The 27,261-nt window shown below is 42.0% G+C and overlaps 1 protein-coding gene across 4 annotated transcripts in view; it reads right to left on the bottom strand.

Moving 5' to 3' along the window:
- The window catches only part of MAP4K4 (mitogen-activated protein kinase kinase kinase kinase 4), a 242,746-nt gene that overhangs the window by 11,828 nt on the left and 203,657 nt on the right, over positions 1-27,261 (bottom strand). For 2 of the 4 annotated variants that reach the window (XM_048857604.2, XM_048857623.2), the window contains 10 exons: positions 26,859-26,956; positions 26,555-26,563; positions 25,678-25,853; positions 24,963-25,083; positions 23,649-23,840; positions 20,803-20,920; positions 20,350-20,520; positions 15,192-15,335; positions 8,954-9,088; positions 408-508 (listed from right to left, as the gene is read on the bottom strand). In XM_048857604.2, coding sequence (XP_048713561.1) covers positions 408-508; positions 8,954-9,088; positions 15,192-15,335; positions 20,350-20,520; positions 20,803-20,920; positions 23,649-23,840; positions 24,963-25,083; positions 25,678-25,853; positions 26,555-26,563; positions 26,859-26,956 — 1,265 coding nt within the window. The remainder of the gene's footprint in view (positions 1-407; positions 509-8,953; positions 9,089-15,191; positions 15,336-20,349; positions 20,521-20,802; positions 20,921-23,648; positions 23,841-24,962; positions 25,084-25,677; positions 25,854-26,554; positions 26,564-26,858; positions 26,957-27,261) is intronic. The other 2 variants (XM_048857614.2, XM_048857632.2) reach the window with 1 other exon arrangement.

Genomic DNA, 27,261 nt, shown 5'->3' on the forward strand with positions numbered 1-27,261 from the left:
GTGACCACGTAAAATAAATTGCTCGCAGAGAAGAGAGAAGTCCAGCAGGGCTTTAAATTTTTCATTCTCCTTAAGCAAGAGTGAAGCTGTGGCAGTGACAACTGACTGCTCTTCGGCAGCTGCCATATGATGCTGTCAACCTGAGCAATCTCCTTGTTAGGTTTTCCATTTATCGTTTACATTCAGAGTTCAATTCAGAATGTTAATTTAGTTACATACGCTGACTCTTTCATTTAACAAACATCAATAATGGCATTAAAATGTAATCCAGAATTAGTGACAGATTTACTAGAGAACATGTAACTATATATCAACATTGTGGGTTGTTCAAACATTTTTTATAAAAGCAGCTCTGTAACTGCAAATACACATTAGAAAGCCCAAAGACGGTTAAAATATACTGTTACCTTAAAGGCCATAAATTTGTGGTATGGCTTTGGTGCCCATGCATAGACTTCCACAGAACTCTTCAAAGCAATTACCAAGAATTTGATTCTTTCATATTTTACTGAAATCAAACAAGAAAATAAACTCAGCAGCAACTCCAAACTTTTAACTAACTTTAGGAAACAAGAAAACAATAAAGTTGCCACATAATTTTAAACATTTGAAGGTTCCAATTAATATTGCAATAACATTCCTATTTCTAAGTAGTTTAAAGTAAAGTAATACATATGTTTAGTCATCTGCTTCTCAAGAATATTTAATCTTGTCAGTGACTCAATGAATATCCATGTCTGGAATAGCCTTGCTAATACGCTATACACTATTCTACACAAAACACAGATGCTGTTTACATAACAAAACGGAAAGTTAACTTTTGGGTCAGGGTCCTTTTTCACCTAAAAAGCTGGTTTATGGAGTTAATGGGCAGACTTGCTTTTACAACATTGCTGTTATTAATGCATCATGATTAAGCTGAAGCATGAGGCACTAGAAGACGATGACAAGGACTCAAATGAAAGAAAGAAGATAAAGCCAGTTTTAAAAGCAAAAGTAACAACAAGTTTGCTAATGGTGCACTTTCCTTTACCTCCAAGATCTAAACTTATTGTGTTAGTAGGGGACACATTAAATAGGGGACATGGGTGGTGAATAGTAGGGGACATGGGTGGTGAACAGGGGGATAATCATCCTCATGGAAAGGTAGGAAGAGGGGTGTGCGGGGCGGGAGGGGGGGGATAGGAAGGAAATGTTCCCAAAAAGTCACAAAGAGAGGCTAACATGTCAAGTACTGGTCATCATCTGCTCTTCTTCCCTTATAGTTTAGACTCCCCCTGCTAGGGCAAAATGAAAAAATTCTCCAAACTGGTAAAGAGTTAGAATTTCTTTAGAAAATACTTCAAAAAAATGATTTCCAGGCAAACATGGAACATTTTGGGGGGATGTTCCCCTCCCCCTGCCCCCCAACCAAGAAGTTGCAAAGCAGCCTCGCACACACAAAAACATTTTGCTGCATCACTACCAAAGTCTCATTACAGTCTTAGGGAGGAAAAAAGCTGCACGTGTCAGGAAAGGTAAAATTTTCATCGTGTAGCAAATCTGTGAATTCTCAAACTTCTTCTGCATTCAGATACAAGACAAAAACTGGTCCTGTGGTAGAGCTCTGCTGGCAACTACTGTTCAGACTGTTTAAGATATATGGGATTAGGAAGGACCAGGAGAAGTAGAAAGTGGCTATTCAACTAGAGGTGCAGACTCTCCATTTTCCACTTCCATCTGAGTTTTTGAAGGACAGTACCATGGTCTTCCTCAATTTCTATTTCTGCTAGACTCTTTTGTGATACCAGTTGTGGATGGGTGACGCACAATCGGCTTGACGTGTTACTTCTTTCCAGCTAGCCCAGGTAACAAAGGATGTGAAAATTTCCTGAAGTAGTGAGAAATCCTTTCCCCTTACACTTCACATCCAGCCTTGATGCAATGCGACTGTACCGCAGAACAATCCCACTGTTTTAATACATACTATTTTCATGGCTTCTCACGACTCTCTTTATTGCCATGCGGGTCTACATTTGTTTTCTCCAGGCATGCGGTAGGGAGATGGAGCTGTTCTTCAGCGGGAACTTTGCTCCGTTTACTTAACAGGGAAGTAAAAGCAGTGAATTTTAAGTGCTGAAGACCCGACACATTTTCATCTACAAAAAGGATGTTTCAAGTCTCCAGTTGTACTGAGTCTGCCTCTCTGCAAAATATAAAACTTTTGTCCAATCTTGTCTATCTTGAAAGAATTCTTAGGGATTTTGTGCATGAACGTCATCTTATCTGTGAAAAGGAACTTTGATGCCCTTCCGTGTCTGCCTAGGGTGCTTTCTGGAACATACCCAGTCTTAGCTACCAAAGAGTAATTTATCATCTGGGAGAGCCATAAACTGCCTCAAGCATCTCTGAGATCCATCCATACCACCTCACCCTTAAGTCTGAACCCCGTGCTGCATCAAAGAGACAAGGAAGACATCAATGCCAGCTGTTTCAGTGCACAAAGCCACAGAGGGTCAGCTCCAAGACTGCACTGTTATTAGATTTGCAAACACAACTATTTCCAGAGCTCATCATTCTTGGGAACTAAAATGTACTTGTCAAAGAGGCCTTCCTACTACCTGAGAAGATCTACTGTATATTTATGGTTCACAGTATAGTTCAGTGTCAAACTATAGCTGAGTGTAACAAATCACTCTTCATCTGGAAAAAAATGCTCTCAGTTTCATGTCCTTCACTGTTGGAGAGTCCCTTTTATATAGCTGTTAATGTATTGTTAAACAGGTTGCTTCGTTAGGCTGCTGAAACCCTTGGGTATGACACAGGAGAAGTAAGTTATAAACTGCTTTTTGGATCAAGTTTTTGGTTCAGCAGTTTCTTACTGAGATATTTATTGACTACTTACTACTGGTAGATTTTTCAAATGTGTGCACAAGACAGACTGATTGATTACAGTCCAGTTGCTCAAACTGCTACTATAGACTGACCAGCACAGTTTGACCAAAGATAAGGCTTTGAAGCAAAAAGACAGGAGTTTGAAAGACAGGTTAGTTGCAGTAAAGAGTATACCTTAAAGTGAAAACAAAGCAAAATCATTCCAGGGCAATAGTGGTGCATCATCACGGCAAGATCTCATTTTGAAGCTGAGCCAGTAGAAACAGTACTAGCTTACTGATGTTTTCTGGATACCCCACAGCAGGTTAACAGGCTTATATGTACTCTCTGCCATCCATCACAGGTTTTGGTTCAGAGGGAGTCTATAACCCAATTAATCTCAGCAATTTAAGAAGTACTAAAAACAATCTATTTAATGGAAAGACACTTCACCCCACAATTGCACTTGGCTCAGTCTGAGAGTGCATTAGGAAATGCAATGAGGTAAGGGAAATCAATGCATCATCATTAACTTAAACATATGTTCCTGTTACCAGAAACCCCTACAAAGCTAACATGCTTTTTTGTCGTTGTTGTTTTTACAACGATCAGCCTCTAAGAGAAAAATAAAAAATGCGTTCTTTTTCCTTCCAGTGTAACTGGAGATTACTGATCTGTAACCGGAAGTTCTTCGAGTGTGTGGTCCCTCTCTGTGTTCCCCACACGGGTACACAGGTGCACCATGTGCTTGAGTCTGGAATTTCTTGTAAGCAGTATCCATTGGCCCACACATGCTCAGTAGCTCTCTTTGTGCTCCAACAGAGGGCATAAAGGGCAGTGTGGGCTGCCACCACTCCAATTTCCCCATTCTTACCTCAGTGTAACCAATCTGCAGCAGAGGGGATGGAGGATGGGTGGTGGAATACAGATAAGGGCCACACATCTCAAAGAACTTCCAGATACAGGTAAGTAACCCCTATTTCTTCTTCGAGTGATGGTCCCTATGTGTATTCCACACGTGGGAGGTTAACAAGTACTAGTCAACCAGGTGGTGGGTGCCAGGACACAGAAGCAATAGCTGACTGTAGTACTGCTGTCCCCACAGCCATATCTGCAGTTGATGACTGTACCAAGGTGTAATGTCTCGTAAAGGTATGCAAAGAGCTCCAAGTAGCTGCCCTACAGACCTCTACTAGGGGTATGTCTCTCAGAGATGCAGCTGAAGTAGCTTGCCCCATGGTGGAATGAGCCTTTTCTCCTTCCAGGATGGTGGAGAGGGGCAAGCAGGAGGATGCCATCTAATTGGTAACCATGAACAATACAACCCGAGGTACATTTTGAAAGTCTCTACGCTGATATACGTTGACCTTTTTATTGCTCTGCTATGGGAAAAAAATAAAGGTGTCTTTCTCACATCTTTTATTCCTGGCAGATAAAACGCCGAAGCCTTCCGGACATCCAGAGAACGCTGCCTTCTTGCCTCTTCCAAGGCACCCGCTTTAGGGAAAAATACATGTAAGTGGACTCATATCAAATGCAGAAACTATCTTGGGTATGAATCTGGGGTGGGGGCGAAGCGAGACCTTTTCTTTATAGAAGGTAGTATATGGTGGGCCCACTCTAAATGTTCCCAGCTTACCAACTCTTTTGGCCAATGTTATAGCTATGAGAAAGGCCACCTTCATGGGTGGCCACAGAGCATATGGCCAGTGGCTCAAACGGAGCCTTAGTGAGAGAACAGAATAAAATTGAAGTCCCACTGAGGTGCAAACTTCACTGCTGGTGGAAAGGATCTGAGAATTCCCTTTAAAACTCTTATTGTGACAGGGTGTGTGAAGATTGTATGGTTATGCACCAAGAGGATGGAAAGCGCTGACTGCCGCGAAATGCACCCACAGGAAACTGAACGCATGACCAGAAGACTTAAAAGTAAGTAGATACTCTAAGATATAAGGGACTTCAACAGAATCCAGAGACAAATTATATTGATGAGCCCAAGTGGAGAAACGCTTCCAGTTAGCTGAGTAACAGCTTCTCATAGAATTTTTTTCTATTTTGGTTAAGGATGTTTTGCACCTTCTTGGACCATGAGCATTCTATCTCTGATGCTCATCCACATACCAGGCTCTGAGTTGCAGTGACCTTGGATTGGGGTGTGTGACGTTGTCCCTGTGTTGTGCTCTTGGGTGGGTGCACTGAAAGCTTCAACAGATCCATGTACTGGAACTGTCTCAGCCAACTGGACACGATGATGACGACTCAAGCTCTGTCTTGACAGATCGTCCACAAATCCTGCGCTATCAGAGGAATTGGAGGTAAAGCAAACCCCAGGTAACCCTTCCATGACATCAGGAGGGCATCTCTCAATGAGTCTTTGCCCAGGGCTGCTCTGGAGTAATACCAAAGAAATTTCCTGTTCATTTGTGAGGCAAAAAGGTCCAAGGTCGGCATTCCCCACTGAGCAAAGACATTGTTGAGAATCGAATTGTAAACCTCCCATTTATGATTCACGAAAAAGTGTTTACGTAGGTACTCTGCTAGGGAATTTTGCACTCCTGATAAATATGTTGCTGATTCCAGAGGATGACTGCCTCTGTACACAAAGAAAAAAATAGCTTCCCTACCCCCACTTACTTGTTTATATAAAATAGTGTTGTCAAATTGTCCAACATTATCTGAACATGTTTGTATTGGATGAGTAGAAGGAAGGCATTGCAGGCTGGATAGACTGCCCTGGGTTCTAGTAAGTTGATGTGCATTCTGGACTCCTGCGAGGCCCAGACGTCCTGTGTCATTTGATCGCCCATACACGCACCCCAGCCCAAGTAGGAGGCATCAGTAACAATAGTTTGACTCGGGTGTCGGTGTAAGGAAAGGGATCCCTGCCCGAATCTTCTCCAGTTTTGTCCGCCACACAAGAGAGCTTAATACCTTGGGTGGAATTGTGACCTTGTCGTTCATGATGCCCTCCTCTAGAAAGTGCACAGAGAGAAGTCAGGGTTTTAGGTAACATAGATGTAGCCTGGTGAATGGTGTCACATGTGTTCATGAAGCCATGTGGCCAAAGAGGGAAGGCAAGTTCTGACTGATAACTTGGGTCTGATAACAACCTGCTGTATAAGAGTGCTCATGGCCTGAAACCTTTCGAGAGGTAGATATGTTCTTGCTGTAGTTGAGTCTAATGTCCCTATGAAGTCTACGTACCTCGTGGAGGTCAACATGGATTTTTCGTGAATGATGCAGACACTTAGGGAAGGTAAAAAGGCTGAGCAGAACACGGGTTGCCCTGTGGACTACCTCACAGGAACTGCCTGCGAGAAGCCAGTCGCTGAGGTCTTGGAAGACTGTAAATCCCTGTCTTCTCATCCAAACAGCCAGCACTGAAAAAAAGTTTATAAATACCCTGAGTACTGTCGCCAGACTGAAGGGGAGGACTCTGAATTGGTAGTGCTTCTGGTCGAAGAGGAACCTCTTGTGGCCTGTTGAGAGCCACAAACAATGTGCTCTCTTCTAATGAGGTAATTATTGATGCCCAGGATATCGTGCAGAATTTTAATTGTTGGATAAACTTATTTAACTGACATAGATTGAGAATCAGCCTCCATCCTCCACTCTTCTTGGGGACCAAGGAGAATAGAAACCCGTACCATGGCATTGAGCTGGAACCTTTTCTATGGCTCCCTGAGGAGCAGGGTGTTCACCTCCTGTCGTAAAATCTCCTAGTGAGAGTGGTCCCTGAAGAGGAAATGGGAAGGAGGTTTGTGGGAAGGAGTTTACAGAAACTCAGTTAGATAGCCACCATGGACAACCTCATGGACAACCATTTGTCTGTAGTTTAGGGCCCTCTGGTTTTTGATAAATTGGGGAAGGCAACCTTCAAACATTTGAAGAGGAGAATGAATAGTCATCATAAAAGGGGCACGGGTCTCAACAGTCCCATCAAAAGAAACACTTTTTGTCTGGGGTTAGTGTACAAAGTGGCAGTGGATGTTGCAGAGGCTGGGTTCATTGGTCTAATTTGTGTGATGGCTCCTGAGGACACTGATGATAAAAGGGCTGAGGTTTTGTCTTATAACCTTGTCTATGATGGTTCCTCTTGAGGGGCAGGAGTATAAATGCCCATCGAGCAAAGAATTGTTCTTGACTCTTTGAGGGAGTGGAGAGACCCATCCATTTTCTAGTGGAATAGGTTGATAGTATCAACGGGTAGATCTTGAATGTACTCTGCACCTCTCCAGCGAAACCCAAGGATTACAACCACAAGTCTCTCATCATGACAATGGCTGTAGCCATCCCCCTTGATGCAGTATCTGCCACGTCCACCATGGCTTGGAGTGAAGCTCTGGCCACAAATGTGCCCTCACCCACTAAGGCCTGGAAGCGTTCTCTATCCTCCTCAGAGAGCTTGTCCTTAAACTCTAGAAATTTAGCATAATTGATAAAATCGTATTTGGCCAAAAGAGGCTGATAATTAGAGATCCTGAACTGGAGGGAGGTAGAAGAGAAGACCTTTCTTCCCGAAGGTTGAGTCTCTTGTGTCCCTTATCAGAGGGAGTAGCCTGTGGGTACTGTTGCTTCGACCGCTGTGTAGCCACCTGCAACACCAGAGAGTCTGAATGAGAGTGAGAGAAGAAGAGCTCTCCCCACTTGGATGGGACAAAGTAGGACTTTGCAGCCCTTGTAAGGGTGGTAGCACAAGAAGCAGGGGTGCACCAAAACACCTTTTCTGGATCTATAATGGCCTAGTTGATGGAGAGGACCACACTACTGGACTGGGAGGAAATGTCTAGTAAGCCATGCTGAGGCTCCTGAATTTCCACCAGCTGGATGTGCAGCTCTGCAATAGGAGTGGTGACTGCAGATGGGAGAGAGCAAAGTTGTCTTCTGGGAAGACACGTCTCCGACCATCCCAGAGTATGAAGAGAGTCAACTGGTGGAGCTGGCAAAGCCAGAGCCTCTCTGGTCAACATGGCTGTTGGCTCCTTCTGGGGCCACAGCACTACCAGTACCACCTTGGTTCCCAAAGTGGACAGAAGCGCCAGGAGCTGTCTATCCCACATCTTCACCATCAGTGCTGGTGTCTGAACCATCAGACCTGTACTCTGGCAAGCCTCCTTCTCTTGTCAAGAAGATTTAATTGTGCCCTAAGATGTCAGCACCTGTGTGAACTGGCTCTTCTTACTTCGATAGGGTCAGGGAGGGATCCCTTCTTTTTGGGACAGTCTTAGACATAGATGATTTGTCCTTACGTCTATGAGAGTGCCCTTACTCTCCTGTGAAGCCTTCTCTTTAGGCTTAACAGACTTACCCTCCATTCAAGCTTGGAGGGGCACTGCCCACTTGTTGAGGCTGATGTACTTGGGGTGTGTGGTCGGGGGGGGGGGGGGGGGGGGAGAGAATGGAAGCTCGGCCCAGATCTGATTGGGGTTTCATTGTCTTCTCCATGAGGTGTTTTTTGAGTCTCAGGTCCCGACCCTCACAAGTTCTGGAGAAAAGAGCGGCAGATGCTGAACTTGGCAGAAATGAAAGCCTCACACTGGAACAAAACGCAGCCTTGATGTTCATTGCTCACAAAAAAGGAGCGAGGGCAGGAAACAGTTTTTGAATGCCAGGACCCTGGGCAGAATCCCAGACCTCTTGGGGGGGAAATCTTGAGACAGAGAAAAAAATGTTTACTATATATGCTATACCACGCTATAAAAACTACTAAAAAACCTAACTAAATACAGTTTTTTATAGGAATGACGCAGTATAAAGGATCTGAGGACACTGAAGATTTCAACTCAGACCATGCGCAGTAGGAAGGAACTGGAGAGGCATCAGCTTGCACCACGCTTTATGCCCTCAGTTGGGAGCATGGGGAGAGCTACGGCACATGTGCTCTTCAATTGACATTGCTTGCAAGAAATTCCCGACTCAGACACATGGGGTGCATGTGTTTCCCACATGTGGAATACAGATAGGGACCATCACTAGAAGAAGAACATGGCAAAACAAAAGTTAAGAGGAATCAGTTAATATAAACAGCAACTATGTTAGTAAGATTCCTCTGTTACCTAATTTTATCCTGACAGATTGTCACAATTCATTTGCTACTTACCAACTTTATAGTGCACACAGCCTTCCAAGTCGCCCACAGTTGTCCAACCCTGTTTCTTTTCTACTTCAGGATCATTATGTAGGATTTTATTTCTTAACCAGGACAAGTAGTAAACTCGCAACTTGTTCTTCTTACCTAGCCACAAAATGCAACATTTGTTTTAACAAGAATTTCATGCTAATCACAACAAAGAGATAACCAAAAGACCATCATGAGATGAGAAACTGCTGTGAAAGCGAAGTGATCCTGCTAAGCATTTCACGGTCATAGATGATTAGAGTGATCGAAAAGTGCTGGTCACTTGGTACTGAAACTCTTAACATAGATGTTAATTTCATAGCCTGCTTTGCTTTTACCTCCTTTCAGACCTGGTCCCAATAGTGATGGCCATTTTCTGATACGTGTGTAAATGATTTTCAACCACAAAACTCTTTCTCTCCACTCTCTTTTCTGGTGTCACACAAATAAGAGCTGCTCTATATCAGAGCTGTTTTCAGTCTCCACACACAAAGGATTGGTGCTTGCTATTGTGGAATTACAATCTTACTATTAAAAAGTGGGGTGGTTTTAACATCAAAAACAAAACCCCCCAGAACTATTTCTTTAAGTTTGTCATTTTATGTTCATGCAATAGTATCATGAGGTTATTATGAAATAATGTTTGGAGGGATTCTGGAATAGTGCTGGTGGTGCTATAATCTTGTACACTCAGTATTGATCACAAACGTAAATTTAGTCAAACACAAATTAGTCAGAGATAAGTTATTGGGGTCAATATAGCAATAATTGGATGAAAGTTAATGGCCTGTGATACCTAGGAGGTCAGACTAGATGACTGAATGATTCTTCTGGCTACAGTACAGCAGGGTCTACAGAAGGAGGTCACGTACCATTCAGGTTTTTGGTACAGACCATCCCGACAACACAGCTCTTTGGCACAGGATCTGTGCCCTCTGTGCTTGAGAAGTGTTAAGTACATTATGAGTCGTTACACTACATAAATATAAATTAAATTTTAAAACCCTATGTTACAAAACTATTATTAAGGATGCAAAATTAAGCATTCAGGAGTTAAGAAATGCCAGAATTAAGTTTGCTGATGCAACCTTCACCTGCCACTTCATATGTATGCACAATACGGTGTCCCTGTTTGAAGTTTACTGGTTAGAGTTGCAGCAAATAGTTCAGTTACAATATCTACCTTTCAGGGATTTCTCATCATTAAAAATCCATCAAGCAGAAAGTTGGCATTAGAGATCCAAGGCCAGGATGAAATTCTCTCTAAATCCCATTAAAAAGTGGAGTCATATAAATGTATGTATGTATAAATGAATCAGCAAAAGGTCCCAAATTGCTACATTAATAGTGTTGACTGTGAACAGCCACTTGAGCATATGGCTCATAATATGTATTACTTTTTCACATCTATTTGAACTAATTGAGTAAAGGACAGATGCTTCAATTGGGTTAGAATACACTGGGGATTAACTATTTTGGGGGAGAGGAGAGGGAATACTTAATGGCAGGCTTTACTAAGCTTGGCTCTTTAAATATTAAGGGTGTGGCCTCCTCACCTCTGCGCCAGACCCTGGACACCAAGTAAAAGGGCTAGAGTGGTGTAAAGTAGCCCTAGGGGCCCCAAATCTGACCAAGGGAAGATTCTCTCTGGCACAGGCACTGTGAACACAGCCAGGAGGCTGCCTGTAGAGAATCCTTTCACAAGCCCTGGAGTAGATACTGGAGCCAAGGTACTGCAGAGATCCTGGGTAGCGTCATAGCTCATTGGGCAGCCCAGGGAGGCTGCCGTAACTTAGACAGCCCTGGGGACCTGTCTAAGTCACACTGGAGTCCTCTCCAGTCCCAGGAGCAGCCCAGACCAGGACAGTGCAACAGGACAGTGGTTTAAAACCACTGTAACAGCCTGAACCCCCAGGCTGCAAGATGTCTCAGAGGATTAAATGGAATCTGGCAAAAGTGGGTAACATTCAACAGTCTCCTAAAGAAAACCAGTAAAAACATGCCAATTCCCAGAGCACATGGTTTGGTTTTCTTTCCCCATCATTTATTAAAATTCACCAAATGAAGACCAGTAACAAGTGATACAGATGGATTTTCCCCAGTATGTGATTCTTTATTCATGTCTGGCCACAAGATAAGCAAGCACAGGGAGTTTCTCAAAAAAAAAAATCTTTGTGGTCTAGAAACAAAAAGAATCACATGACAGGCAGGAAATCCTCTGCCTTCCAGAATGCATCCATTCTGACATATAAGGTTAGTTACATAAATGTGGCTATGCATGTATTTACACAACTGCTAAACAAAGTAAACTGATCTGACACTGTAGTCACAGACTCATTTATAACTGGCATATTCCCTATTAAACATTCACAGAAGCGGAGCATTCACCAAGGATAAAGAGAAAACTAAGAAGAGTCTTTTAGGTTTAGAGCTGTAAATTGTTCTAAAAATCTGGTGGTTTTGCCAATTGTTAATGCTGAGACAAGCAAAAACTCTATTTTGGCTCTTGAATAAAAACATCATTTCTTGTGAGAACCACCATGGAATAGCAGTTGAACTGTACAACTGGAAGTCAGGAGATTTGATGTCTATTTCTGGCTCTGTCACAGGCTTTCTGCAAGATTAAACTCAAATCACTTAATATGCAACATTTTCCTTATTTGTAATACAGGAAAATTTCAACTAGCTCCACTTATTTGTGATTCTAGCCTATCTCCCTGGGGTGCTGTAACTGTTCATTAACGTTTGTAAAATCCCTAGGAATGTGCTCTGTAAGGACAAGCAATTGCTTTTATTACTGCTGAATTATTTACTTTTCTTTTCAGCCATTTCTACAATGTTCATCACTATAGTATCTGAGCATCTAATACATCTTTGGCTTCTAACAGGTTAAGGACCTGCAACTTGCTTTTGTTAACTTGCTTCAAACTCTTTTGAGTGTCACAAAAACAAAATAAAAGCATCTAAGCAATTCATTTTTCAGCTTTTCATGAAAGTAGTAAACACATCAGCTAAGATTTAGTTTTGAAAACTAAAAATAAAATTACATTTTATGTTAATGTAATTTTATTAAATTTTCCTCCTAAAATCCTCAAGCAAGACATTTCATTCAAACATGGTGGAGATGCTTTTCAAACTTTACCATCACATACATTCAAACATTTATTTCCTGAAAAAGGTGTTTAAATATATTGTGGACCCAGTTACTTATATACTTACATTGCTTAAAGTGAAGTTTCTTTAAACAAACCCAAACCAAACCCCAAAGAGACAATTACATGACTACGCCCATTAAGCCAACTCTTGGGAGACGTTTGGTTAAAAGTCAACATTTCCATTTGCTCTGAGTGATGTAAGCAAAGAGAACATCTTACCACTGGGAGGAGTGGTAGATACGCTGGAGGGCAGGGATAGGATACAGAGGGACCTAGACAAATTGGAGGATTGGGCCAAAAGAAATCTGATGAGGTTCAATAAGGATAAGTGCAGGGTCCTGCACTTAGGACGGAAGAACCCAATGCACAGCTACTGACTAGGGACCGAATGGCTAGGCAGCAGTTCTGCGGAAAAGGACCTAGGGGTTACAGTGGACGAGAAGCTGGATATGAGTCAGCAGTGTGCCCTTGTTGCCAAGAAGGCCAATGGCATTTTGGGATGTATAAGTAGGGGCATAGCGAGCAGATCGAGGGACGTGATCGTCCCCCTCCATTCGACATTGGTGAGGCCTCATCTGGAGTACTGTGTCCAGTTTTGGGCCCCACACTACAAGAAGGATGTGGATAAATTGGAGAGAGTCCAGCGAAGGGCAACAAAAATGATTAGGGGACTGGAACACATGACTTATGAGGAGAGGCTGAGGGAACTGGGATTGTTTAGTCTGCAAAAGAGAAGAATGAGGGGGATTTGATAGCTGCTTTCAACTACCTGAGAGGTGGTTCCAGAGAGGATGGTTCTAGACTATTCTCAGTGGTAGAAGAGGACAGGACAAGGAGTAATGGTCTCAAGTTGCAGTGGGGGAGGTTTAGGTTGGATATTGAGAAAAACTTTTTCACTAGGAGGGTGGTGAAACACTGGAATGCATTACCTAGGGAGGTGGTGGAATCTCCTTCCTTAGAAGTTTTTAAGGTCAGGCTTGAGAAAGCCCTGGCTGGGATGATTTAATTGGGGATTGGTCCTGCTTTGAGCAGGGGGTTGGACTAGATGACCTCCTGAGGTCCCTTCCAACCCTGATATTCTATGATTCTAATAGGGAATCAAAAGATACCCAAGGAAAAGCTCAGGCCAGGAACTGGTGATGGAGTGGGAGGAGGGGGTGGAAGAATGGGACATAGAGCATAGCAGGAAGGAGACCTGGGAGGAAAAGGGCAGTGGGCTTCCCCCACAAAGTCATCTCATGGGCCGCAATCTCTGCTAGCTCTCATCGAGATCCCATGCTAAATACAGTAGGGTAGCTGTGGTAGCATGGGCAGCAGTGGCATGGGCTAGCTACCTTGAGTACAAACCCATCTGGACCCCATGGTATGTACTCAGGGTGGCCAGCCCATGCTGCCATTGCTGCTACCCGAGATACTGTAGCTACACTCCTATTTTTAGAATTTTAGCTCAATGAGAGTTAGCGCGAGTACGTCTACTCAAGCTGGGCATCAACCCCTAGCTCCAAATGTAGATGCAGCCTCTGTGGGTAGAAACCCTCCCTCCTCACTGTACTCTGGTGACCTCCTGTAAAACCCAGGATAGAGAACAGTGCTTAAGGCATAAGCCAGCTTCAGCTCAAGCAATTTCTTCAGGGTTAATGTAACGTGTCTGAATAGAGGAAGCAATATTCTTGAAGGAAACAAACAGGACGTGTCAGGGTGTTTGAATCGTGACTCACGCAACTGTAAACAAAGCTAAAAGAATTTCACATGAGATTTAGCCACAGATTCTCGTCACCAACGTGGGATACATTAACTAATGGACATTACACAAGCTGGGTTAGGTGGTCTCTTTGTTTACAAGTCTATTGTACTATACACTGCGTCAGACGATCTAATGGTGCCATTCAAATAGATACCCAGGGAGCACATTAGAAGCTATCATGAAATATTGTACATTATACAGGTATAGGATTTTTAAAGTTCCTGGTTTAATTTTTTTTTTGTAATTCAGTCATCAGCCATAAGTGAAATTTAAATGAGTTACAGCCGATGAAAATATTACAGGTGTGTTTAAATGGAAATGCAGAGACAGGCTTTACTACACTGGCACAAAGATGGTACTTTAGATAACAAACATGTACACTCTCATACTGCACTGAGCTGGCTAGGGTCTATGAGTACCACTATCTTCTAGTCAATGGCATCAGAAACTGCTCCATTGTATATTGTAGAACCTATATAGTTAATACAGAATGGAGAGTCTCCTTTAGCTCCAGTGTTAGGGGTCTATGTTCTTGGAGCAGAAGGATCAGAGTCCTATCCCTGCTGCCACCGGTTCTGAGTGCCTCTGGAGTGCAACATAGTGACCACTGTGTGAAGCCCTAAATGACCTGGGGTTTCATACAATAGAGCATGGCAAAAGGTAAAATGCAGGAGAAAGGTAGACTGCTAAAAAACAGATCTGTAAGAACCATTTGCAGTAAACTCAGTTAAATTGTGTAATAAGTGAAGTAGCCCTTTTAAATAGTGCCTTGGAGCCCAAAGTGTCTGGAATTCCCAGCTTTAGTAAGAAACCATTATTCATCAGGACACGTTAAAGCGTGAACTATTTAAAGAATGGCCATATCTCTCACTGTTAGCTCAACAGGCAACAGTCTCACTAAGTAAAGACACATCCAGATGCGACATCCATCTACTCCATTGTATCAGTAACTTAACCATGCCCATCTATGCTGCCCTTCCTCCCCGTCCTTCCATGCTGCCCTACAGCTGTACTCTGCAATGTATTTTCTATTCTAGTGACATAGACTCAAAAGAGGACTTCTAACTTCCTGCACTCATCCTCTCCCAAACACAATACAAATAAATATTTCATCATGTTATCCTCCAAACTTGTGAAAAAAATTTCCTTCAAGGCATGCAGTTTGGGGTGTTTTGTGCAAAAGTTGGTTCTTAGCATTAAAAAAAGTGAAAACATGAAGACTGAAAAATCCTGGCCCCACAGATGTCAATGGCAAAAACTCCCATGGACTTCAATGAGGTCCAGATTTCAGAGAAATAACATATTGAAAAATGGACATTACCAGATATTGTCACCAAGACATTCAGGCCTTCGAGTACATCCATCTGCTGGAACCGTCTTCGATTTATTAGAGGATAAACCTTCCCCTGGCCACTTCTGTCTAGCAGCATCAGACCACTCTCAGTTCCCACTAACAAATTCACTCCTAGGTTAAAAAAACAAAACAAAAACACCCAAATTATAATGCATGTTTTCCTGGTATTTTGACTAAGTCATGCTTTACAGAACAACTTGCATTACTTTAGGTATTCAAACCCAACACTGATTCCATCTGCACACCTGGCAGAGCGGTGGAGTAGCAGAGACCCCCCCATGCTCACTGGGATAGGTAGGTGGAACATCAAATTTATCACACATACACTAGCAAGAGGCTGATATGCAAGAAGAAGCCTTCCAGAGCAGGGTCCATCCTCCATTTCCCAAGAGCTGAAGATAACAAGGGTCTGGCCCTTATGAAAAAAGTCATGCAGAATTTAATAGAGAAAGACAGCTTAAAACCATTCTATAAAACTTAATAGAATGATCTTTCTGCGACTGAATTCTATAGAGTGGTTTTAAAAACCTACGGATATATCACTATTAAATACTATAGGGTTTTAGAATAATTTTTTATAGAATCCTATTTCATTTTTATAGAACCTTATTGGTTTCATCGCTATCTAGTTCTATAAGACTTTATTACAAAGGGGGTTTTCAATGGGGAATTGTCCTTGATCTCAATAGTTCCCCCTTCACATACACCACACTCATCTGGTTAGTAGATGTCTATTCAATTTTTCAATGCTTGCCACCATAACAGACAGCCATTACCACAAATTATGTGAAGAGAGCAAAAGGACAGTTGAAATACAGCACTAGGGATGAGAGTCAAACCAATTTTGTGACTCGCTTGATTAGACCTCCTCAAACATTTATTAGAGATCACAACATAAAGCTATTGTTTTTAAATGCAATAAAACAGGTTGAAATAACACAGGTAAATTAACAAAGCTATACAATTATGGTTCTTGTGAGTTAGAAGTTGTCACAGTAGGCCAGATTAATCCCTGGTTTAAGTGTACGGGTGATAAAATTACACCAGGGACTAATTTGGCCTTGTATCCTAAACTGGGCACTACTAATCTGATTCTGATCAGATCTGATTCAGCTACACAGAAATTAAACAGTGGGCAGCCTTGCAAACTACATTTATGGCATTATCTAAACACAACAGGGCAACATTTTAGGATGCTATGACAGCCTTAAATCAGCAGGCTCCTTGCTTTTATTGATTACTGTCTTGTAATTTCAAAAGGTGCATTCTTCCCTACATCTCAAAGATCATTATCTCTACGCTGTGAGGACAAGTACCTAATCATACTGTAGCAATAGCACAGGGATAGCACTAATTAGCACTAATTAGTAGAGCAGATACTGCAGGACTGGGCATCTACTTCTCTGATATTCTATGTTATTAGCACTGAACTTAACTATTTAGATAACTTCCTGGGAGAATCTTATAAAAATTACAGCCTTAAACATTATTTCATTACAATTAGTAAAGGAAATAAAAAAACCCTCTCTCTTTACAGGAGCTATCATACTTAGTATCGCAAGGACCAAACTCCCAGCAGGGGTAAGTAGGCACAAATCCATTGAGAATAAAGATGTGCCTGCGTACACCAGAATTAATTTGGGCTAAATGTTTAGCAGGGAAGTGTTTTGTTATAGCTGTAAAATACCTCCAGGATTTTATTTTAAATCAACAGAAGAATGAAATATGTAGATCAAAGAAACGTGAAAGTGCTAAACATGAGTGATGGGCCAGCCCCTACTGGCAGAGCAATTTGGTTTGGCATGGAAGTTTGACACTTGTTCCCAATTTATTTAGTGTGATTTCATTCTCCCTTCTCTCTTTACCCGCCTCTCACTCTGACATCTTCCATTTGCACAAAGTTATAAATTTGGACTGAAAATTATTTACACAAAAGCATGTAAAAATATTAAGCCCACATTTGGGCAAAAACTGACACTGGTGAACTTTGATAAAGCTGATTGATGAAGAGGTGTTGGAATGGCAACAGCTCCCCAAACACACATAGCTTCATAGAATGAATACTGGGCAGGAATTGCTTCAACCCCCATTCCTACTCCCATCCCTCCCCTCTTCCCTGCAACACACATTTGATGATAACTGGCCATACTCCTATTTTTGAATATAACACTTTATAAACATGTAATCATGAAGAAGGTAAATATAATTATCCTTGCTTTATAGATAGCAAAACTAGTCTAGAGATGTAAAGTGAAACAGATGAAGCTAGGTGGTGTCAGAGCCAAGATTAGAATCCAGGTCTCTTATGTCTATCTAGCCCTTCTCTTCATGTATCAGTATATTTATGCCTGCATCTGTAATTTTCACTCCATGCATGTGAAGAAGTGGGGTTTTTACCCACGAAAGCTTATGCCCAAATAAATCTGTTAGTCTTTAAGGTGCCACCGGACTCCTCGTTGTTTTTATGTCTATCTGGACGATTGTGCTTTCCAGGCAAGTTGTTTAGATCAACTACCACAAACGATCACACCTAAACCCATTTTTAGGCACCTAATTGTCTTAATTTTCAAGTGTTCTGAGTATCTGCAGGACTTTCACTAAATTCAGACACCCAGGTTTGAAAAATTGCAGTAAGACAGCTTTGCTGAACCAATTTCCTCATACACAGAAGGAGAACAACATATCTACCTTCCAGCATCTTAAATCACACATGTTTTCAGACCTCCTGTATAGTAAATATCATTGCCCACTATTTCACAGATGGAGAAATGGTCATATGAAGGCTAAGAGACTTGCTTGTGGACAACTGTGATTTAGTGGGGCAAGTATAGAACCAAGAGACCTAGATTTTGAGCCTAGCTTTTATATATTTATATATATAAAAAACTTTGAGCAAGTCACTTTACTTCTCTGAGCACCCCCTGTAAAAATAGCGAACAATATTTATCTACACAGAGTGGTGAGCTGGAACCAGTTCACAACGGTTTGCTAGAACTAGCAAGGGACAACCAGTTCTAAAAGGGCTTCTAAATTTAACAACCGGTCAAAAGTGGCGCCTTAAGCGCCGACTCCGTGGGTGCTCCAGCTCTGGAGCACCCACCGGGAAAATTTGATGGGTGCAGAGCACCCACCGGCAGCTCCCTGCCCTGCGCCTGGCCCCAGCTCACCTCCACTCCGCCTCCTCTCCTGAACGCGCTGCCCCACTCTCCTTCTCCGCCCCTCCCTCCCCCGGCTTCCCGCGAATCAGCTGTTCGCGCAGGAAGCCTGGGAGGGCTGAGAAGCAGGCTCACCTCCGCTCCGCCTCCTCCCCTGAAGTACCGCCCCGCTCTGCTTCTCCTCTTCCTCCCCCTCCCCCCCCAGCTTCCCACAAATTAGTGTTCCCGCAGGAAGCCTGGGAGGGCAGAGAAGCAGGTGGCGGCTTCCCGCTCAGGCCCAGGAATGCGGAGCGGAGGTGAGTTGGGGCCAGGCGTGGAACGGGAAGCTGCTGGTGGGGGCTCTGCACCCCCCAAATTTTCCCCATGGGTGCTCCAGCCCCGGAGCACCCAGGAAGTCGGCGCCTAAGGCACCATTTTTGATGTGATCAGTGGGGGGAGCAGCTGCTCCCCCCCAGCTACGCTCCCCTGCCCCTAGGAGCCAGAGGGACCTGCCGGATGCTTCCTGGGAGCCGCCCCAGGTAAGCACCTCTGGGACTCCCCACCTCGCCCCCTGGCAGGTCCCTCTGGCTCTTAGGGGCAGGGTGGGCACCCAGTACAGTGGCCCACAAGAGCCTCCTGCCCGGTTCTGGGGGCAGTCAGGGGACAGGGGAAGGAGATGGATAGGGCAGGGGTCCCGGGGGCAGCGTCAAGGAACGTGGGGGGTTAGATGGGGCAGGAGTCCCGGGGGAGTCCTGGCCGGGGCGGCCCCTCCCCGGTTGTTAAGATTTTGGCAGCTTATCACTGCCTACACACCATAACTGGTAAAGTGCTATGTAAATGAAACTATTACAGCAGCCCCATGCTTAATCTACTAATCATGTGACTTTGGTGAAGGACCAACTCTTTCTCCTCCAGCTTTTTCAACATTTACAACTGTTTAGTGTTTTTGTTTTAAACCGTTAAAACAGATATCAGTATCAAAAGGGCAGGATTCTGGCAATGCGTGTGGCCAGTGTTGAATTCTCATGGCACAGGCAATTTTTCTGCTGCTGTAAAGCCAGTGGAAATGACTCCTCTACAAAACCATCCTGGGTGTAGGAGGCATATCAAGGTAGGAAATGGGCATCGGACCAATCCTTCTCTGGCATAAGATAACTAAGAGCCATAACTGTAAATGGCACATTGGCACCCCATGAGCCTAATCCCAAATGCACGGAGCAGAGCTTGGAAGAGAATGTGGCCCATAGTCTCAAAGAGAAGAAGTTTCCTAGTTACTTGCCCTATTCTCCCCAGGTAATTATGTGATTCCAGCTAAACTGATGTGAGATCACTAATATAGAAGTTATAACATGAAATGTGTTCTAATCAAGCCCTTTGATTTGTCAGCAAGAATTCTGAGAAGCAAAATCAAATATGAATGTATTATTAACCTAACAACCTTGTACTGACACAAAATGCCCACAAAAGCTGCAGACATATACTAAAAAGAGGTTTAAAAAGTTGACAAGAACATCCCAATTGGCTGACAAAATTCTGAATGATTATTATTCAGTTCTGAGACTATACCAGTCAGAACTTGCCATCAAGCCAGACCTCAGAATAGCCACATCATAAGCACAATAGTAACCAGATCTCACTGTGATGACATCAGACTGAGCTTTGATTACTATGTAGATATTCCAAAATATCAGATACTTATTTGTCCTTGCTCCTTAAATGAATTTATGAACAGTCTAGACCCCATTTCTAGGTCATTAAGCTTATACTGCTGTATTTTCATATACACCAAGAAGTTGTAAGAGAACTTTCCATCCCTCCTTGTGTTGTAATCTATGGCTTATTTCGACACTGGATAATTGGTGCACTACAAATCCCTCTCACTCTTCATGCACTTTGATTGATTTTATGAACTCTCTCTGAGTAAATGACAAAGAAAAACAAGGAAATAAGGGAAGGAGAGGAGGGAAGGGAGGGATGCAGATATACATTACCCCATAAGGCAGCACACAAAATCTCAGAATTGAATCTCTTCTTGTATTTGCGAATCTCTGGGGTGTCACTTTGTGGTCGTGTATTAGTAGGATTCACATTGACAACTGATCCTTTCCTGGTGGGATCTTGCCTTATTGCCTCTGACCTCATGGCTTCACTAGAAAATCCCACTGGGGAAAAAAAAAAAAAAGAAGTAAATGAAATACTATCTTCTAAGTGCCAAATATTTACCATATACTTTCTATTAAATAACCAAGATCAGTAACTGACAATATTAAGCAAGTCTTTTTTTTTGAAAGAAATGTAAATGGAAAAAGGAAATAAACTATGCAATCCCGTGCAAATCAAGTAACAAGCATGATGGAAACATTCTAAACTACTTTAAAGAGCAACTCAAGTCACTGAACCCCCTTTTTTTTTTTCGGCTGTCTTCTTGCATCTACATTACTTACCCACAGAAGTCACAGTTGTCCCACTAGATGGAGAAATCTGTAGTAATCTGGGGTCTATAAAAGGTGTAAAGGAGGAGGAAGATTTGTGTTTCTGGAGTGTGTTACTAGCGGACTGAGTCTGCAATGTAAATTTCAACTTTATTAATATAAATGACAACAAAAAGTGACGATAACAATGAACATTTCTAAGTCACTACAGAATTTTACTGCTTTTCTGAAGCCCTTTCCCACCCACCCCCAACCTTCTATACTTCCTATATACATATGGCAGGCACCATAGATGCACATTTCACACATTACCACTACATGTAGTCAGTGTGTTCTTTACTCCTATAATCTCAGATTTTAAAGGAGATGTTTGAGGAATGGTCACTACAACAGGCAAAAAAGTAAGGGAACGTCTCCTTATCACCGGTTAAAATATGTACGGTACTTATGAAGTTATTAGAAGCTAGCACTACTTCGTTCCATATTTTAATTTTCTATTTGTGAATTGCCCCCTACATACTTCTATTTGTTACGCATCTCCTGAAATGAGCTTGTTTAATATGTTATGGAATTTGATCTCTTAGTTTGAGCAACAAAATCTAAATAATCTGGGATCAGGCATTCACTTCTATGATTAATGAAATTTCAATGTCTAGTACTTCATGTTAATTCTCTACTTTTGTTTTTTAAAACTGAACCTCTTGCCAGAAAGCTCCAGCAGTTTCTTCCACCATCATTTCACATAGCAAATATTACACCTGTATCAAACAAGGGGCTCATTAGTGTGAAAGGTTCAGTAAACAGTGATATGAAGCTATGAATATGTAGTTGATAAAAGCACTGGTGCTTTATTTAGTTTTGTATTCTAAACACAAAAAAGGTAGAAAGACAAGTGAAACAATGAACTGTTAAAAGTGGAGATGGAATGACTGAAAAATCCTTGCCAGTTTAGTGAGTTAAGTGTTATAGTGATAACATTGCACATTAAAGCAAAATGGCACAAATAAAAAACAATCAAAAAGTACGAGTGTTTTTCTCTGTACATGTAAAAATTACTGTGGACAAAAGGAATGTGTCTCTGCTCAGCTTGTTTTATGCCTTTGCAAACAAGATTGGAGGAGCTTCCTCACTGTTAACCAGCCTAAAGCCTCTGTCCCCTCTAAACCTCCACCTTCCTCACCAAATACAATTACACCGGACCCTCGCTAGAATGCGCGTCTATATAGCGCGAATTCGCATATAACGTGGTCATGGATCCCAAATTTAATTACTTTAATTGCAATTCATTTTAAGGCGGTCCCCATGCATGGATCCCAAATCCCGCGTTCTAGTGAGCATCCACTGTATTGGGCTTAATCATACTGAACTTTTCTGCAAAGCAAAATATTTTCAACCACATTACTAATAACTTCAATGCCACCACAAACAACTGCCATAGTCTCCTTATCAAAACTCAGTTTGAGCTAAATTGATTGAACCCTGCTTATTTGTTGCTTAGAGCAAAGTAATGAACAGGTATATCCTTGAATCACTGAACTGGTCTATGTAACCTGTCAGAGTATATTTTTACAAAGTTAAAGACTAGTGAAGCACAGCTGAAAATGAAGAATGACAAGCATTACACAGACTGAACTTCTGTGACAAGATGAATGCTTGCCGTCACATGGTTCAATACGTTTCACAAGCATTTTTCATCCTATTGTGAAAATTGTGCATCACCATTAACTCAGATTCTTTGGTAACTGTACAGAGAATACCTCAGCCTGGCACCGATGTCAAAGCACCTGTGTGTTTAAAGTTCACTTCTATTCTGAGAAGCAGCAGCATGTTGTTGCACATTTATAGTGGCTAGTTGACTCTACAGCATACTTGTTTACAAGTCTAAAGATGTTTTCTCTAAATGCCAGGCCTGCCTGTTCAACCTGGAAACTGAAAGTCATGCTGGGTGCTTTCCTTCTCATTCCTCGCCACCAGCGTTACAGGATGTGCAGGACAAATTCATTCACACCAGTGCATCCCCATCACCTTCAAAGAGTCGCAAAAGTACAAGGATTGACTATATAACTGGTACTTAATGAACAATTCTGTTGTTGGTTTAGAAGAATGAAACATAGTCCCTCTTAGCACTGCAGAGCCAGAAAAGATAACAGGAGTAAAATTCTGGAACAGTGAAGTCCTCAGATAGGACTCCAACTAGAGATAGAGAGCAGACTTGGAGAATAAGCAGGAGTCATTTTTCATAGCACAGCTAGACCTTAAAAACCTGAAGATCTCCTGCAGTACACTATTCCAAACAGCTAATACCCCAAACAACCTAGCTTTCCTCAAATGCTCACCAACCCCATGTGGCAATTTCAAAGAGTAAAATCCTTCAGAGAGGCTGGAATCAGCTTCCTATCCTGTGCTGGTAGTTTGCACAAGTGAGTTACTTGCACATGCCTAGTTATTTGCTCCTTTTTTATGGTAACATCAAGACAAAATTACCAGGTTTGATTTAATTATTTTTTAAAACCCCGGCAGATTCCTTGCAACTAGCCTGTTCCCAAAATACAGAAATTTCAAACAAAACAAAACAAAAAAAACTTGTCTGAATATATGGTAATCAAGTTTAATTTAAACAAAAGCCATGCAATTAATGACTCACTGTAGAAAGCAAAAATAGTAAACTAGCAAGTTTGGGGTAAAACTGATCTAGAGTTAAGGGCTTTTCACACAGAACTGAAATGTGTTATTTTGGGGGAGGGAGAAAAGTGACAGAAAAAAGCAGGGGAAGATTGGCTAGAGTTCCTCTGCAAACTAGCTATTAGGCAATACTGGAATAACCCTAAGAAAGCAGCCAGCTGTGGTGCAAGACATACCTCATTAGTAGTTAGCTTGTCCTGGGGTGTCTGTGGGGACATGATGGGTGTCGGCTGGCTGGAGGATGGGGAGGAGGAGGTGGAAGAAGTGGAGGAGGAATGGCTTTGCTGTAAGAGATCTGGCAAGAGGTGAATGCGACCGGCAAAGCCATTGCTCTCATGATGGCTGGCACGCTTTGTGTCAACTGTACTCTGTAGAAAAAACAGGCACACTTGTCTTGCTCAAGTGCTGCTTAAGGCTTTCATCCCTATCAGCTGTATCTACTCTCTCGTTCTTTCTCTCTCTTTTTTTTTTTTTAAATGTACCGATATTCTATGCCTTGATGCCTGGGTTAGAAGTGTGCTGAGCTTCCAGAACTCAGTAAATACTGCACCTCTGGCAAGCAGAATTGAGCCTCTCACTTAATCTGATTCACTTGCAAGGCCAGCTCCTTTACCAGAAGAATAATTGTGCCAGTAAGTCTATGCTGCTTCTACTATGGCTACATGGAAAAGCTCTCTGTATTTGTTGTTTCCCATCATTTTATTTAATTCTAGCTTGAGTCATGTTCTGATAAGAACTTGAAATCTGGTGAATTCCCTAATCTAGCTATTTATACAGTCACCATGAAATCTTAATTAGCAAACCGTAGGGTTCAACTAAAAAAATTACATTCAGTTGCAAAACTCAAGAATGTGATTACTGCGGAAGTCCTAGGAGCTGACAGACTCATTAACAGATGAGCTAGTTTAATACACAAGGAAGCATCATCTTCACAATCATAAAGATACAACATTTCAAAATAGAAAGAAACCAAACAACAAACCTAGATTCATCCACAGTCACTGCCCTGCACCTTGTAACGTTCCCTCCCAGCCCCCGGCACCAATTGTTTGCTACCTGGCTTTTTTGTTCGTTTGTTCCTGACTTTAGGCTTAAAGTAGTTAAAAGAACTGAGCACTTTCCCCCCACCCCCTTCTAATTCCGAGATCCAGCATCTGGTTTTAACATAAAACCAGGTTAAGTTCTTCTGTGCTGAGTGCTTTCTTCACACACCTGCAGCTGTTCTATCACTTTTTTTGACACAGACTTTGAGGTGCTCTGCATGGTGCTATAATGGATGTCATTGCAAGGCATGCAAAACAGTAGCAGCAAGGGATGGAGGCTACTCTTTTCTCTGCATGCATCAAGTGTCTGCACATCCAAAATATGCTGCATCTGTGTCTTGATAACGTGGACAACAAATATAATGTAGAAACAGTATGGGTGAATGAACAAGCGGGTTAATGATCACAGTAAAGGAACAGCACTGTGCACGGAAGGAAATACAATACCTGTCGGACGATTAAAGTACCCTCCTTGGAAGGTGTCATGGCAGGTTCACTCTCCACATCATCGTGGACAATCATGGTTTTCACTGACTCTGTTTCACCATTGCTCAGGTTCAGAGTTGATCTATCCATCAAGCAAGAAATAATTTGGATAAAATAACCCCATAGTATTTCTTTTTTAGCTCTTTCTTCATGTATTCGTATGAAGTGCATGTCATAGATCATTTACAGCAGCATCCAAAGTGGAATATTGACATAAATCATCAAGGAAGAGCTTCTTCAAGAAGCAAATAAATCATAAAATAGCTAAACACAATTCTTCACCATTTATAAAATACAAATGAGGGAAGGGAACGACACACAATATCATAATTTGGCTTCTAGTAACACAAGACAAACATTAAGATTTAAAGGATCAAATTTTCAAATGGTGCCAAAGTGACTTAGGAGCTTAAGTCCTATTTTAAAAAGTTATTTAGGCACTTGCTCGTTGACTTTCAAAGGCACTTAGACAAAATGCTAAAGTCACTTTTGAAAAAGGAACATTTTTGAAGATGTTACCCTATGTGTTTCAGAAACGTGAGCATTAACTGACTGTTAAGTACTTTTGATGGACTCCTGAATACTGTCTTAGTAAAAGAGGGCTAATGAACGAAACATACGTTGAGGTCTTTTCCCCATAGCCACACAAAACAGAAAAAAACAGAGAACAACTAACACAGCTCTGGCATCCTCCGGCCCAGACGTAGATTCATCTGCTCCTTCTTGTTCCATATCGTCATCCTCCTCGTCTGTCGTCCCCGACTCTTCACTGGATGATGAATAGTCTGTCACCTTGTGTGGAGGTCGCACATCCTCTACAGCTCGCAATTCCTTTGCCAAGGCAGTTAAATCCTAATGAGAATGAGACAAAGGGGAAAAAAAGAATATGAAATGCAACAGTGAGGTTGCAGATTGGAGAGGAGGAGAGGCAATGTATCAGCAACACAGCCACGGGGAATGAGTTTGTTCAGTTTGTTGCTGCACTTCCATCGTTCCCAGCAACAGAGTTTTTTTTAATTGGTTTACTGATTTCTTTATGCTTTACTGGCAAATTTAAAAAAAAAAACCCTAGAAATTTAAGACTATGTAGGTCTTTGCCCCCTCTTGCTCCCATCAGAACTGCTAGAGCAATGAACACGCTATAATACATTGTTTTAAGGAGTCCATCATTTTCCCTCCCCAACTGTTCTGCATATTGACAGGCTACAGTGCACAGAAATTTGGGCAGCAAAGTTGTAAGACAGCCTAAATTTACTGAGCTGTCTGTTCGGCTGAACACTGTTCGTATAAAATATTTCACATAGTTTATAAACTGATGGGATGGGAGCCACCATCTTCCTTTAAAGGACTTCATTTGATTGGGGCATTTGAGTGCGATGGCAATATTAGAACAAACATCAGATTCATAGATTTTGATTCAGATGGAACCATTGGAATCATCTACTCTGACCTCTTGGTTACCAAAGGCGCAAAATGTAATGATAATACAGCATATATATATATATATATTTTTTTTTGCAGTTAACATTCGATTGTAATAGCTAAGCACTTACCACTTCTCCCTGCACCATTCAGCACAGCAATAGTATGGTTGGGTCATATGAATCATCATTGGTCCAGCCACATGAAAAGTACACAGGATGGTAGGAGAGGTTTGAAAGGAGGAAAATGAAAAAACACAAAAATTCAAGAAGCAAATAAAATGCATTTAAATGCTTAACACTTCATAGTATGCAACTGCCAAACTGAATCTCTAATTCACTCACAATGTTTAGGTTCACCACGTAAGTATTTGTAATGAACCTATCTAACATCAAGTGAAAAATCAGATAACCAGAACAGTTAGGTTTAGCTTACAGCAGGCTTGTTGGGTCTGAAGACTTCCTTCTTCTCTTCAGGTTTTTTTACTGCATTTTCATGACGTTGAGACGGTGAACCTTCAGATTTGGATGATGCTACATGCATCAAGACCCCCCCCCAAAAAAAAACACACAAAAAAAGGGGGGTCATTGTTAAGTTAGGAATTTTTTGTTTCTGCAGCAAAAGAAACACAAGGCCTTGTCTACACTGGGTATTTCAGCCTTAGGGGGCCAGCCACAAGTTTACCTCCACCAGAGCAAACCTCTCGTGCTGACAGGAAAAACCACAAGCAGTTGTGATTTGCACTGCAGCTTACCAGTGACTGAAAACATGGAAAGAGGAACATGACTTACAGCAGCTTTGCCCATCTATACTAGGGAGTTAATAGCATGCAACATTG

The sequence above is a fragment of the Caretta caretta genome, chromosome 1 (assembly GCF_965140235.1).
Source record: "Caretta caretta isolate rCarCar2 chromosome 1, rCarCar1.hap1, whole genome shotgun sequence".
NCBI lineage: Eukaryota > Metazoa > Chordata > Testudines > Cheloniidae > Caretta > Caretta caretta.